Source organism: Micromys minutus (genome assembly GCF_963924665.1).
Source record: "Micromys minutus genome assembly, chromosome: 26".
NCBI classification, from domain to species: domain Eukaryota; kingdom Metazoa; phylum Chordata; class Mammalia; order Rodentia; family Muridae; genus Micromys; species Micromys minutus.
This window is the reverse complement of record NC_137961.1, coordinates 8,243,457-8,258,584: the sequence shown is the minus strand read 5'-3', so window position 1 is coordinate 8,258,584 and position 15,128 is coordinate 8,243,457. Positions and strand designations below refer to the sequence as shown.

The following is a 15,128-nucleotide window of genomic DNA, read 5'->3' as shown; positions in this document are numbered from 1 at the left end:
AATAAATGACTGAAGTAGCTCTCACAGAGACTCGAGTCTAGAGAGACTAGATAGGAGGGCCTGGCTTTTTGAAGCCTGCCAGGACAGTGCTAAAACGCTCACCTCTTGGATAAAAATAAAACTATTTAAGAAATAAAACTCAATCACTACTTGTTTTACATGAAAGAATACATGGTTATTCGTCTCTTATTTGCCAACACCCCCCCACCCCCGTGTGCATGTGTGTGTGTGAGCTCACGTGTGTGTTTGATTGTGTGTTCGTGAGCACACACATGTATACATGAGAGCACAAACCATGGCTCTAGTGCAGAGCTCAGAGGACAACTTTGGGGACAATTCTCTTCTTTCATCTTCATGTGGTTTCCTGGAATAAGACTTATATTCCCAGGCTTTCATGGGAAGAGATTTCACCCACTGACTCACTTAACCATCCAACTGACCTATGGTCTGTTGGTTTGGATCTATTCCTGAAATATTTAAAATCACCTTTCAAGTGCAAACACACACGCACAAAGACTCAAGAAACCTCACTTTTGCACATTTGAAATGTTTTCACATTGACTTACATTTTTAGTGCCGTGGCTAAAATACAATAACCATAGCAACTAAATCATAAACCTGAATCATACTTGCAAAAAAGAAATTATATGGGGAAACACCCTCTTTTGCCAGTGATTTTAAACAGCATGTCTTTACAAAGATAACAGGTTTCGGAACAGGGGAGTGAGCAGAAACCAGCCTGATGAATAAGCCTGTAGATGACTCACTGGGCACTTTGCAGGTATAAATATTTACATCCTTTGCAGTTCACTTCATTCTGGCCACATACCCTGAAAATAGTTGGCATTTCTCTAGTGCCTTGCTGCCTGAAATAAGCCACTTTGACAGATGAAGCATGCAGAATTTTGTTGTTATTACTTGGCATACATAAATGATAAACCCCTCGGTTTGGGGGAGCACTGACAATCTCTCCCACCTTCTTGAGCACATACAATTGAATACGGGGCACCACCCATCTTTCTGTGGTATGCAGCTGGCTAGTCACTGTGGTCCTTGAGTCTGTTCTTCTGGACTCTTTAAAGAAGACAGGATGACCTAGATACTTCTTTTGTTTCACAAAATGATCCCTTGGCTGCTGTGTCCCCTGGCCTGGGTGCAGTCATGTACCCAGAAACACTCCAGGGAGTATGATGTGCTCTTGCTTCAGGGCAGTGTCTGTCATAAAAGGAAGGATGCTTTGCGATGTGTGTGCACACATGACATCCATTCTGACAGTTTCTTGAATACATCATTTTGTCTTTTCTTCTCTCTGCCTGTCTTTTGCTATTGTCCTTCTAAATGATGGGATGTTGCCAGGTAACTTCATGAGATATAATATAAACAAATGTCCAAGGAGAACATCAATCATTGTTAACTATATTCTAGATGAAACAAAGCAGTTCAACATTCTGTTGTAGATAAAATGCTGGAGCAACCTCCACAGGCATGGGGGCTGGAGGCTACAATGGGAGGTGCCTTTGCAAAGCAATTGACCAAGGAGCTTGATCTGGGTAGTGTACTTTTATTTTTGCATATAAACAACTCCATATGCTTTTCAAGGCTGAGTTAGGAGGGTCTTTTTATTTATATTCTCTTTCCCTCCCTCCTTCTCCATTTGGGACCAAACTCAGGGTCTTCTGAATCCTAGGTGTGCATTCTGTCATAGAATAACACCTCAAAATCAAACTTTGCTGCCGCTGCTGCTGCTGTTATAAGGTACCAAAAGAAAAGAATCCTGAGAGGCCTGAATAAGGGCTGCCCCCAAGCAGATCAGTGGGAAACAGCCACAACTTCCAATTGGTTTGAGCTTTTAAAGACAAAAAATACAATTGTGATGCAATTGTGATGTGTACAGAAAGCACGGGTTGTTCATAGAAACAGTTAAATTGGTCAATCAGTTAACCATTGTATAAAAATTGGTCCTGAGACCAGTTTACTTTAGGGCTCAGGGTCACATTGTATAAAAATTGGTCCCGAGACCAGTTTACTTTAGGGCTGTTCCAAAGACGAGTTTTACCCAAGATAGTTTTAGCACTTAACATGTTCTTAGGAACACTTTCCTGAGATTATATTACCCTAGTTCACTAACACCCTAAAGTTATCATCCTCTGTCTGTCCATCATGGAAGCATAATGAAATAGCAGAAATACTTTCCTTGGTATATTAAGTAATTCAAACACACCAGTGCTTTCTGTAGCTTAATACTTAATATTACTGCATCTAATTATCATTGAAGCCTAACCTATCTTTGCCAAAATAGAATAAGACTAGGTACTTTCTTGCCACAGTATGGAATATCTAACCAATGACACTTAGGCAAGGAAGGTTTTATTTTGACTCATAGTTTCAAAGAATCTTTGTCCATCGTGGTTAGAAAAACCTGGTGGTGGGAGTGGTTCCATGGGTCTCTACTGGTGGGAACATGGTGTGGCTTTATGTCATAGCAGGAAGGAAACAGAGAGCACTCCCATAGTCAGGACTAATAATGTAATAATATCCAGAGACCCATTTTCGGTCATCCAGAATTCGTAATCTCGAAGGTTCCAAACACCCTCCAAAAAATCACCACCAACTGAAGACCAAGTGTTCAAACCCAGGAGCCTACAGGAGGTATTTGACCTTCAGTGTACAACACTGTCCATGGTAGAGTAAGGTCCCATATTAAGACATGTGTCTGGGGAAAGGGGGGACTTCAGTAAGGTTCTCTGCCTTGCACGTGTATGGGCCATGTTCATGTATACTTCTAATTGAATGGCGTATGTATGCCAAGAACTTAGCCCTTTCTTTTCATCTTCCTCGTGGTGGTTCATACACTCAAGAAGAGATGCCTATGGTCATATGATAAATGCTTATTGTCCTTTCTGTGGCCAACGTAAGTTCTAGATTCCTGGGTCAAGCTCTGCACCATTTTCAGAAGGAGAAAAAGATGCATATGGATATTTCAATCCCCATTTCTTGTCAGCTTTTTCCTCTCTGCGTATTCATTGTATGGCATTCCCATAAAGAGGATATTTTCAAAACCTAGCAATTAAGTGAAGTTATGGTTCCTACCTTAACTCGCCTTCAACGTGTCTAGGTCGTTGGCCATCGCCAAAGCCTACTTGGAAAGGATGTTTCTGAGGACATCTCTGTACTTCAGTGATGGGCCAGTACTACGGGGCAACGACAGTGCTCACCACCTTCTACCCTTGGTGCAAGCTGAGCAGGCCCAGGAATGTTGTCCACCAAGTATTTACTATGTAAGCCGAATGTGCCCAGATGTATTCCGGACCACCACGTCCCTTCTTTAACTATGACCTTCAAGTTAACAAGAAGGAAGGCCCGAGTGAGGACGTTTCAATCCCACTTAGAGGGGGAAACAAAATCATCATAGAAGCAGAGGGAGGGAGAGGGGAGCGAGAAGGGAAAGGGGGCAGGATCGGGTATGGCTGTTTTGGGTTGGGTGGGGAGACAGGAGAGAAGCCCAGAGGATCCTGAGAATGTATGGGAAAATACAGCTGAGGGAGTGGGGGGTCTGGGGAAACCTCTACAGAGTCCCAGAGATCTGGGATGTGAGAAGCTCCCAGGACTCAATGGGAATGACTTTAGCCGAAATGTGTGGAACCCTGAAAGGCAGTCAGAGCTCCCCTCTTTCCACCTCGGTCTCCCCCTTTCCCCCTTCGGTCCCGGGTTAGATACAGCCCATAGGCCACCGTCAGTTCTCAGCTCTTCCGCGGCATCCAGCCGGGCCTGGGTGTCAGAGAGCCTGAGCATCAGATGGCTCCCACCTCCTTGCAGGCCCAGCGATCCTGAGCCAGGTCCAGCTGTCCCGTGCCTCAGAACCAGCTTCCCTACCCTCCGGCTTCTCTAGAGCAGGACACCCACCAGGCTACAGACAGTGTCTTGGGTAACTTTGTCAATTCCCCACATCCCTGCCTCCCCCGCAGCCTTGCCCTGTGGTGGAGCAGATGTGGGACTCCACTAACCCTACAAAAATGCCTAGTGGTGGGAAGATGGAATATGAAAAGACTGCTTCCAGTAGATAAACAGGGCTCCCAGTGGAGGGACGGGATCACCAACCTACCTTCAAAATTTTTGATCCAAATTTTTTCTGTATATATATATATATATATATATATATATATATATATATATATATGTATGTATGTATGTATGTATATATATAGTAATTCTGTAGAGACTTGATGCCCAGAAAATAGGGATGCAGGGGTGATGGGATAGGGGTGGGGAGCACCCTGTTAGAGGCAAGGGGAAGAGTGGATGAGGTGAAGAACTCTTGGCAGGGAGGACTGGGAAAAAGAGCAACATCTGAAATGAGAATAAATGAAGCAATTTAATAAAATAAATAATGCCCTCTAACTGAGCATGCTCAGTAGCACTCATCTAACTGAGCGTGCTCAGATGTGCTTGTCCCGGAAGTGCTTTCTCCTATGCACATGTACAAGCTTTCTGAGTAAAACCCTGCACTTCCCCGTTCTAATGAAAGCATGCCCGGGTATCTTTCTCCACTCTTACCTCTTGGCCTTGCTTGTTTTAGCTTTCTATTCATGTGTGGCTTTAGAGTCGTCTTTGTTGTTGTTTGGTTGTTTTGGTTTGGTTTTTGTTTAGGGGGAAGTGGCTGATGTTGCTGATGTTTATATTTTATTTTTTGGCGTTTTTTTTTTTTTTTTTTTTTAAAAAAAAACCACAATATACATTTGTCACTCAGAACGTTTCAGCTTTTATTTTAGGCTGAGATCTTCTGCAGTCAATTAGCAAATTCCTGCATTTCTTGAGAAAGAATAAAACCCACATTATACAACTATACTAAAATATGTAAAACCAAATTCACACTTTTTGATCTGAGAAATGGTAAAGCCAAACAACATAGTTTACACAAAGACTGTAAGAATTATGGAACTGTAAAGTTTACTCCTATGCGGCTTGTTTGTTTATTCTGTGTATTATTTAAGAGAGAAAAGCTATGTATAAGGCATAGTGCCCAAATACTCACAGAATGGTTACAGCCTGTAGGTGATACAGTGACCACCATGGGCTTAGAAAGCCAGCGTGACACTGATGTTTAGTCCTCCTCTTTATGAAAACTAAACTGCCAGCCTGTGCTGAACTGTCATGGACACAGTGATCTCTCCCCTGTGTCTTCCCAGCAGCATCAGCGACCACAAAACAGACACAAACCCATCTCTAGCAGTGACAGCATGACAGATAGAAAACTGCCAGGACCTCCCTCTGATTTGTGTTGTGGCCGCATGGATGAAGACCGACTTTCCAGTCAATGAGACAGTGCTTAGCTACATCTGTGACCAAAGCCCTACTGTATCCTTTATCCATTCACCCTGGGCCATCTACAGGTCACTCAATTTTAAAACCTTAATTTGGAAAAAAAATCACAGAGGGTCATTCAAGGTTAAGTTTCACAACAAATATCTGCGGAGTGCTTCCCAGAAATGTGGCAGCAGCAGAGGCCTATTCTGAGGTCGTGATGACCATGGTTTAAGTCCATGACTGATGAAAACCTTTTAGACAACTTACTGTTATTTGCACCGGAGATCAACTTTCTCAATTTATACGTGATAATTTTCTCAACATTCCCACAACTCTCACAGCTAAAGAAACCAATTCTCATACACCAAAATCAGAGTGAGGCTTATCCTTCCACATATTTTATTAGGAGAAATTTGAATGTAAATAGCTGAGAAATTGGCTTACATGCCAAACTATGTCAACAAAATCTGCCGACAACATTCTGGTTCCACATAAAATCGAACTTCCCCACAGGAAAAGAAAACTTGTAAAGCATATCTTTCCCCCCAACCTGGGAATCATCCTAAACATACAGTTTAAAACACACACCCATTGATGAGTCTGGTTATTCCAGGCCTCCTATCTGCGGCGTGAATTGCAGATTCCTCCCTGATGCTTGTCTTCCATAGGTAGAGACTAAAGAGATGAAAGTAGGTGCTGGCTGATCCTCGTGGGTAATCAGAAACAGATGTTCCCCAGGCCTTCAGAGGCTACCCTCAAGAATTGGACAAAGCTTTGGAGTTCCTTTCGGTTAGAAAATAGCCAAGTGTCCCGACAATAAAAAGCTAGGGTTGCAAAGTGGTTCCTTTGTCAGGATCTCACTGAAAGTAGGCCCTGGAAGAATACTGAGGGAAGGGGAACCAGGGTTGGAACAGGTCTCATCTTTTATTTCTTATATTCCTCTAAGTTACGTAGCCTAGGAGATTGAGATGAATGTCTTATTTACAGAGTTCTTGGTCCTGAAAAACTGCACACGCTAACAATTACAAGAAGATGGCCCAAGTCCTATGGAAGGCAGGAAAAAAACTTTAAACTACTTTACAGAAGCTACAAAGGACCAAGATGTAACGAACTGATGGCTGGTGCACACACTCCCCTAACCCACCCACCCAACCCTGCCTGCTTACAAAGCTGCACAGAAACTCTCTGGACACCTGCCTCCTCTAGAGGGCGCTAGAACCTCGCTCTCTGGTGACGTTTCTGTACTCTAAGCTTTTGCAACCTGCTATCGATTGGGAGTTGGAAAGAAGAAAGGCTGTGTGACATAAAGACTGGGTGATTAACTCTATGTTTGTCAATCATAGCTAGGTTCTACCCCCCTTCACCGCCACCATCACCCCACCACCACCACACACACAGCTCTAGTGAGGTGTGGCCTTGAACCTGTTCCCAGGCAGTGCACCTAAGAAGGGTCGGGCCAAGTTGTTCAGCAGCGAGGTCAAAAGTACTGGCATCCGTGGTGCAAAGCAAAGAGGCAAAATATACAGGCGGATGCTGAGCCTCCTGAGGGACGGATGTCTCGGACATCCTAGGAGCCTACTCACAGGGAAATAGAGGGAGAGTTAGAATGACGTTCCAACAACACTGCTCACAACTCACACTAAGTTCAAGCCCTGCCCTCAGCTGTAGGGAGAAAATAGTCCTGGCCCAAACTGTCCTGAGGCTTGCTACGCACCAGCCTCACCTCCGGGCTGGACAAATCCCGGTTACGTCCGGGTAGGGCCTGCGGTACTGAATGCCTGGAAGGGGCCTCGGGATTTCAGGGTGTTCTTGGGAACCGAACTTCCGGGATTCCCCCGAAACCAAGCAGGCATTGCAGCCTCTGGTCGGAAGGGCATCAGGCTGCGCGGCAGGACACCAGTTGCCGGAGGTTCCTGCGGAAGCTGTCGTCCAGGAAGGCGTAGAGGAAAGGGTTGAGGCAGCTGTTGGCATAGCTCAGGCTGGTGATGAAGTAAGAGATGCCGATGACCAGGGGCGTTTGCGGGAGGTCGGTGGTGAGCGCTACGATGGTGCTCAGGTGGTAAGGCGTCCAGCAGAGGAGGCACACAGCGAGAATCGCCGCCACCAAGAAGGTCACGCGCTTCTTGGCACGGTCCAGGGCCTTGGCGTGGCTGTCCAGCTGGATAGCTCGCAGTCGGCACAGCAGGGTGGTATAGAGGACGCAGATGGTGGACACCGGGATGGCGAAACCCAACACGAGCGTGTACAGACGGCTGACGCGCCACCAGAAGGCCTCGGGCTGCGGGAAGACCAGCACGCACTGGCGCCGACCCTGCTCCTCGTCCAGCCGGGCGAACACCGCAAAGGGCAGCACGACCAGCGTCACCAGCGCCCACACCGCCACACTGACAGCCCGTGCTGCCCCGTAAGTGCGCCCGGACACCCGGCGCGACTCGGCTGTGGCCAGGACCACTAGGTAGCGGTCTGCGCTCATGACGGCGAGGAAGTAGAGGCTGGAGAAAGTGTTGTACTGGTCGACGGCCACGATGAGCTTGCACATGACCTCCCCGAAGGGCCAGCGCCTCAGCAGGAAGTCGGCGATGTTGATGGGCAGCACGAGGGTGAAGAGCTCGTCGGCGATCGCCAGGTTGAGGATGAACACGTTGGTGACAGTCTTCATGCGCGGCGTGCGCAGCAGTACGTACAGCACCGCAGAGTTGCCCGCCAGTCCCACGACGCAGATCACCCCGTAGACGACGGGCACTGCCACCGCCAGTGGCTGCGGCAGCGGCAGGGGCGCCAGATTGGACCCATTGGGGCAGCCCAAAGATGAGCCGCCGCAAGACACATTGCCCCCGCCAGGCTCGAAGAGCGACAAGTTGAGCATCTTGGAGAGGGCAGGAGAACCAGCGACCACCCGGATTCCACTCAGCAGCCTAAGGGTCTGTAAAACCAGCGCGACTAAGGGATCTGCACCCTGGCTCCGCCTGAGTCTCCTAGCCTTTCTCTGGATGTGCACCGGAGGGGGCGTTCCCCGCGGCTACTCAGCTCACTGCCGCTGACTAGAGACAGGATTGAAAACACAGGTTAGAGTCAGTCCTCGAGGTGTAGCTTTAAGGAGAAATGAGGTCCGTATTGGAAGTGGCTGCAGTGTCCCGAGCTCTTCCCTCCACCTGTGGAAATCTGATTCCGCCCATTGAATACATCAAAGTGTTATGCAGAAGCCACTTGGCTCCTAAAAAGACGTAAACTTACCCCACCCCGTTTTAGAACACAAGAAATTCACACTGGGGTCGCCCCACCGAATTCAACAGAGGCACGTTTCGGTGCTCGCTAGATAATAGGACTCCCAACAGCAATCTTTATCTTACCTGGCTGGTCCCAACAAAGACCTGCGTTTCCTGGGGAGGGCAGGATAGGAACCCACAATCCGCTGAAGGAGGCTGCAGCAGCGATGCCTGCCAGCCTGGTCGGCCTCCTGCTGTCTGCTCAGAACTGCTGGAGACTCTAGGAGCTCTCCCAGGAACCCCAAGTGCAGGAAACAGGATGCCACAGGCTCTGTCACTGTCCCCCCTGCTCACACCACTCCTAGTAAAATCCTCTGATCTAACAGAAAACAGCGCCCCCTTCCCCCAAAAAGACTTCTTTGCTGCCTTCCTGGAGTTTTAATTTAGTTCATCTGGAATTATGAGAAGCTCTCCTGTCAGAAACTGAATATAAGGATAATAATGTTAAAACATAGATATAGGTGATATAGTTATAGATAGAGATAATAAAGATGATATAGATCAATTATGTTTTTAAAGAAGAGGTTTTGAAGATGAGGTTCCCATGACATGTTTCATTTCTGTTTCATTATTTAAAACAACTTTTAAATTAAAATTTATTTTGATCATAATCTTTCTGTACCCCAAGTTTTCTAGATTCTCTCTCTAAGTTCCTTCTCAAAACAAACAACAAGAACAAACCCCAACACAACAAATCTCCCTAATCCAAGAAAAGAAGTGAAACAACACCCAGAGAATAGGGGAGGGAGGGAGGGAGGGAGGGAGGGAGGGAGGGAGGGAGGGGGAGAGGGAGGGAGGGAGGGAGGGAGGGGGAGAGGATACTGAACTGTATTCAAAGGCTATCAAAAGGACACATATTGGAAAGGAAGAAATCAAAATATCACTATTTGTAGATGATATGATAGTGACACCAGGGAACTCTTAAACTTTATAAATAACTTCAGCAAAATGGCTATATATAAAATTAACTCAAATCAGTAGCCTTCCTTTACTCAAAAGATAAGCAGTCTGAGAAAGAAATTAGAGAGACTGCACCGTTCACAATATTTCCAAATAATATAAAATACCTTGTTGTGACTCTAACCAAGCAAGTGAAAGATCTGTATGGCAAGTACTTCAAGTCTCTGAAAAAAGAAATTGAAGAAGGTCTCAGAAAACTGAGAGATCAATTGACATAATAAAATGGCCATCCTACCAAGAAGAATCTACAGATTCGATGCAATCCACATCAAAATTCCAACCTAATTCATCAGAGACATGGCAAAAGCAAATATCAATTTTATATGGAAAAATCAGGATAGCCAAAACAACTCTTAACAATAAAAGAACTTCTTGGGGGAAATTACCATCCCCGACCTCAAGCTATACTATGGAGCAATCGTGATAAAATCTGGATGGTAATGGTACAGAGACAGGCACATTGATCAATGGAATAGAATTGAAAACCCAGAAATAAAACCACACACTCATACACACTTTATCTTTGACCAAGAAGCCAAAAATATACAATGAAAAGAAGAAATAAATGGTGTTGGTCTAACTGGCAGTCTGTATTTAGAAAAATTAAAATAAGTACATATTGGTCTCCTTGCACAAAGCTCATGTCCAAGTATGTCAAGGACCTCAACTTAAAACCACATACATTGAATCTGATAGAAGATAAAGTGGGAAAGAGCCTGGGGGAAATTTCCTAAAAAGAACTTCAGTGTCTCAGGCTCTAAGATTAAGAATTGATAAATGAAACCTCATGAAACTGAAAAGCTTCTGTAAGGCAAAGGACATAATAAATAGGACAGATCAGCAACCTATAAATTAGGGGAAAAAATCTTCACTAACCATATATCTGATAGAGACCTTATATCCAAAACATATGAAGAACTCAAGAAGCTAACCTCCAAAAACCAAACAACCAATCAAAAAACGTGGTATAAAGGTAAACAGAGAATTCATAACCGAGGAACCTCAAATGGCCAAGAAGGGTTTAAAGAAATGTTCAAAGTCCTCAGCCATCAGGGAACTACAACTCAAAATGACTCTGAGATTCTAACCTACACCAATACCAATCAGAATGTCTAAGGTCAATAATTTACATTACAGCATATGTTGGCATGAATGCGGAGAAAGACGAAAACTCCTCCATTGCTGTAGGATTGATTGCAAACTGGTACAACCACTCTGGAAATCAATCTGGAGGTTCCTCAGAGAAATGTAAATAGATCCACTGGAAAACACAGACATAACCACTCTTGGGCATATACTCAAAAGATGCCTCACCATACCACAGGAGAGCAGGCTGTACTACGTTCGTAACCTCCTTCATTTTTCTTATTGCTCTAGCTAAGACTTCAAGCACTCTAATGAATACGTATGAGAGATATTGAATAGGGGAGAGTAGGCCACCTTGTCTTATTCTTGATTTTAGTGAAATTGCTTTGAGTTTGTCTCCACTTAAACTGATGTTAGCTACAGACCAGCTGTAAGCTGCATTTGTTACATTTATGTATGTATGTAAGATATGTCCCTTGTATCCCAAATCTCTCCAAGACTTTTATCATGAAGGGGTGTTGGGTTTTGTCAAAGGCATTTTCTGCGTCTAATAAAATGATGATCACATGGCTGTTTGTATGGTAGACTATATTGATGAATTTGTGTTTGTTGAATCATCCCTGCTTCTCTGGGATACATTCTACTGTTTTATAGTGGGTTGTATTTTTATTTGTTCTTAATGTGGTTTTCAATTATCTTACTGAGAATTTCCATAACTATTTTCATGAGGGAAATTCATCTGTAATTTTCTGGGTTTGTTGAGTCTTTGGGTCATTTGAGTATCAGAGTGGCTATGACTTCATAAAATGAGTAGGTGCTTCTTCTGTTTCTGCTTTGGGGATGATATCAGGAGTACTGCCATTAACTCTTGTTGGAATTCTGGTAGAAACTTGTGCTAAAACCAGATGGCCCTAGTTTGTGTCCAACTAGAGATAAAGTTCCATTAGGTGCGGAGAAGTTAAATTCTTCTACATTTGAATGAAATGTCATGTAAATATTTGTTAGATTCATTTAGTTTGAAATTTTAATTAGCTCCACCACTTCTCTGTTAAGTTTTTGTCTGGATGAGGCATTAAAACCTCTTACTATCAGTGTCTGGGGGATAATATGTGATTTAACTGTAGCAATGTGTCTTTCACAAGTATGGGTGCCCTTGTATTGGGGTCGTAGTTGTTAAAAACTGAAATGTCCTCTGGGTGGAGTTTTTCTTTTTTGAATATTTAATTTTCTTCCCTGTCTTTTTTGATTACTTTTGCTTTGAAATTTATTTTGACAAATATCAAAGTGGCCATACCATCTTATCTCTTAGGTCCATTTGCTTGGAATAGCTTTTTCCAACACTTTAGGTAAAATATCAGTCTATCCTTGAAGTATAGTTGTATTTCTTAGGTTCAGTAGAAGGGTGGATCCTGTTTTTGTTTCCATTCTATTAGTCTGTTGTTTTTTGGTTTTTTTTTTTTTTTTTTTTTTTGTTGTTGTTGTTGTTTTTTTTAATTTGGGAAATTGAGACAATGAGATATGAAGGACCAATGATGGATGGTTTTTGTAATTTGGTTGCTCTGATGTTGATATTGTTGTGTGGGATTATTTCTCCTATGTAGTTGATCTTTTTAGATTCAAGTTTTCCTTCCAGTACCTTCTGTGGGGCTATATTTGTAAATAGATATTGCTTAAATCAAGTTATATCCTGGAATATTTTATTTTCTGCATCTATGGTAACTGAAAGTTTTGCTGGGTATAGTAATCTGGGATGGCGTTTGTGGTCTTTTAGTGTTATTAGAACATCTACGTAGGCCCTTTAGTCTCTGTTCAGAAATAAGGTTTAATTTAATTTAATTTTTAATTTATTTTTATTTTTTTATTTTAGGCAATTTTAATAGTATGGTGTTTCACCTCACATAAACAAAACAGACAGGAACATTTAAACCCATTGTCTATGGCAACATTCAAGTGTATTTACTTTAAAACAAAAGAATATATTTTAAAGATCTTTTCCCACTCTATTGGCTGCCGTTTTGTTTTCTTGACAGTGTCTTTAGCCTTACAGAAACATTTCAATCTCATTAAGTCCAATTTGTTAATCTTTGACCTTAGGGCTCAAGCCATTAGTGTTCTCTTCAGGAAATTTTCTCCTGTGCCTATGTGCTCTAAGGTTTTCCCTACTTTCTCATCTAATAGTTTCAGTGTACCTGGTTTAATGTAGAGATCTTTGATCCACTTACACTTGAGCTTTGTACAAGGAGATAAGAAAGGGTCTATTTTCATTCTTCTGCATTCTGAGTGCCAGTTGGACCAACACCATTTGTTGAATAGGCTGTCCTTTTTCCATTGAATGTTTACTGCCCCTTTGTCAAAAATCAGGTGACCATATGTGTGGGCTCATTTCTGGATCTTCTATTCTATTTAAGGTTTAATTTTAATAGGTCTGCCTTGATATGTTATTTGGTCTTTTCCCCTTGCAGATTTTAATATTCTTTCTCTGTGATCTATGCTGAGTGTTTTGGTTATTATATGTCACAGGTTATTTATTTTCTGGTCCAGTCCATTTACTATTATGTACTGCTTCTTGTGCTCTGATAGTCATCTCCTTCTTTAGGTTAGGGAGATTTTTCTCTGTGATTTTGTTGATTTTTTTTTTTTTTTCTGAGCCTTTACCTGGGTTTCTTCTCTTTCTTCTATTCCTATCATTCTTAGATTTGGTCTTAGATTAGATAGTGTTCCAGATTTTCTGGCTGTTTCAAGTCAGGGTTTCTTAGGTTTAACATCCTCCGTGACCAGCTGATCATTCTGTCTAGTGTGTCTTCAATGCCTGATACTCTTCCTTTCCTCTCCTGCATTCTGTTGGTAATAATTGCCTCCATGGTTCCTGATCAAAATCTAAATTTTTCATTTTCAAATTTCAATTAGAATTTTTGTTTCTTTTTGCTTTTTGATTTGTATTTCTACTCACAGTCTTGAATTCTTTCATTCATTTTCTTCCATTGTTTCTGTTTTAATAGATTTTTAAAAAAGACTTATTCACTCCTCTTTTAAAAATCTATAACCTTCATGCAGGCAGTTTTAAGATCTTTGTCTTATGCTTCAGCTACGATGGACTCTTCATCCTACTATGGTAGTATTATTGGGCTCTAGTAGAGACGTATTTCTCTAGAAGTTATTGATTGTTTTTTACAGTGGTGACTAGGCATCTGGGCTTGGGAAGATTGCTATACTAGGTGGTCATTTCTGACCTTGTCTTTATTAGGTAAGTGTTTTGTTTTTTGTTTGTTTATTTGTTTGTTTTCTCTTAAGCTCTTATGAAAGTGTGGTGGCTGTGTGTTACCTGGTAGGAAAATCTTCCGGGATCCTGACAGCTGTGAGAACTGGGGGTTCTATGTAAAAGGTTTTTCTGAGGATTGCAACTTGAGAATGGGGATGGGCTAAGAGGGAGGAAGGGCTTCACAAGAAGGGGAAAGTGGGTTTTTCCACAAGCATCTCCTTAGTTAATCCCCTGGGTGGCAGAGGGTGAGAAAAGGCCACAGCAGAAGATATGCTACAGAGTTGAGGATGAGACTGGGGATTGGACTAGTAGAACGGAAGAAGTGAAAGTCTGTAGTTAGCTTATCCGATTCCCTAATCAGAGAAGCCAGTGGGTCTCCAAGGAGTGCCTGCTGGAGCAGGAAGCTTGGATAAAGTAATGAGTTGGGGAGGCAAGTAGGAGGGACCCTTAGGGTCTACTGGGGCAGGGGAGGAAAGAGAGGCTATAGCACATGTTCTATAGCAGAACTGGGGGTGAGACTGGAGGGTTGGATTTAGAAGAATACGAGAAGAGGTCAGGATTTGCAATTAGCCAACATGCTTCCCTAGCAGGCCTGGCTTGTGGGTTCCCATGGAAGACCTACTGGCATTGTAGCCTGAGATAATGCAATGACTGGTGGGAGAATTAGGAGGAGAATATCTGTGGAACACAGCAGAGATGGGGTGGGAACTGCCACAGGTTTTCTGCTTCAGAGCTGGGGATGAAACTGGGGGGATTGGATCCGTAGGAGCAGAGAAAGAAACGAAGATCTGCCCCATTCTTTGTTTTAAGCAACATGCCCCAGATAAAATAGAGTATTTGAAGTTTTAAATCACATACATACCACATTAACATACAAAAAGGAAAAAATAAGTACAATTTTAAAATGCAAATGACTCATTTTATGACACCCTAATCATTAAATGTTAGAAAATTGTGACACCTCATGACATTTGGGATATTTTTATGTTTTCTCTAAGCACCTGTGAGGACTTATCAGAGACAAACTGCTTCTGAAAGCCTTTACTGCCCCTTAACTTAATGCATCTTCCAGGAACTGGTGCAAGTTGCTCAGAATCCTTGTGATTTTCAAATAGCGCTGATTCTCTCCTAATGAGAGCTACCTGCCTGCAAGCCTAGTGTTGCCGGGGAAGCAGGGTGGCCTATTTGGCCTCTACTGTCTCCCAGACTTCAGATTCTTTCCAGAGAGTAAATTGGCTGAGGCACCCCACCCC

The 15,128-nt window shown here is 43.1% G+C and overlaps 1 protein-coding gene across 1 annotated transcript; it reads right to left on the bottom strand.

Moving 5' to 3' along the window:
- Nucleotides 1–7,180: 7,180 nt before the first annotated feature.
- NPBWR1 (neuropeptides B and W receptor 1) lies at nucleotides 7,181–8,170 on the bottom strand (the record flags this gene model as incomplete). The annotated part of the gene is made up of 1 exon (XM_080938563.1): nucleotides 7,181–8,170. One exon carries the CDS (start codon nucleotides 8,168–8,170, stop codon nucleotides 7,181–7,183), a length of 990 nt encoding a protein of 329 aa, XP_080794689.1.
- Nucleotides 8,171–15,128: the final 6,958 nt, after the last annotated feature.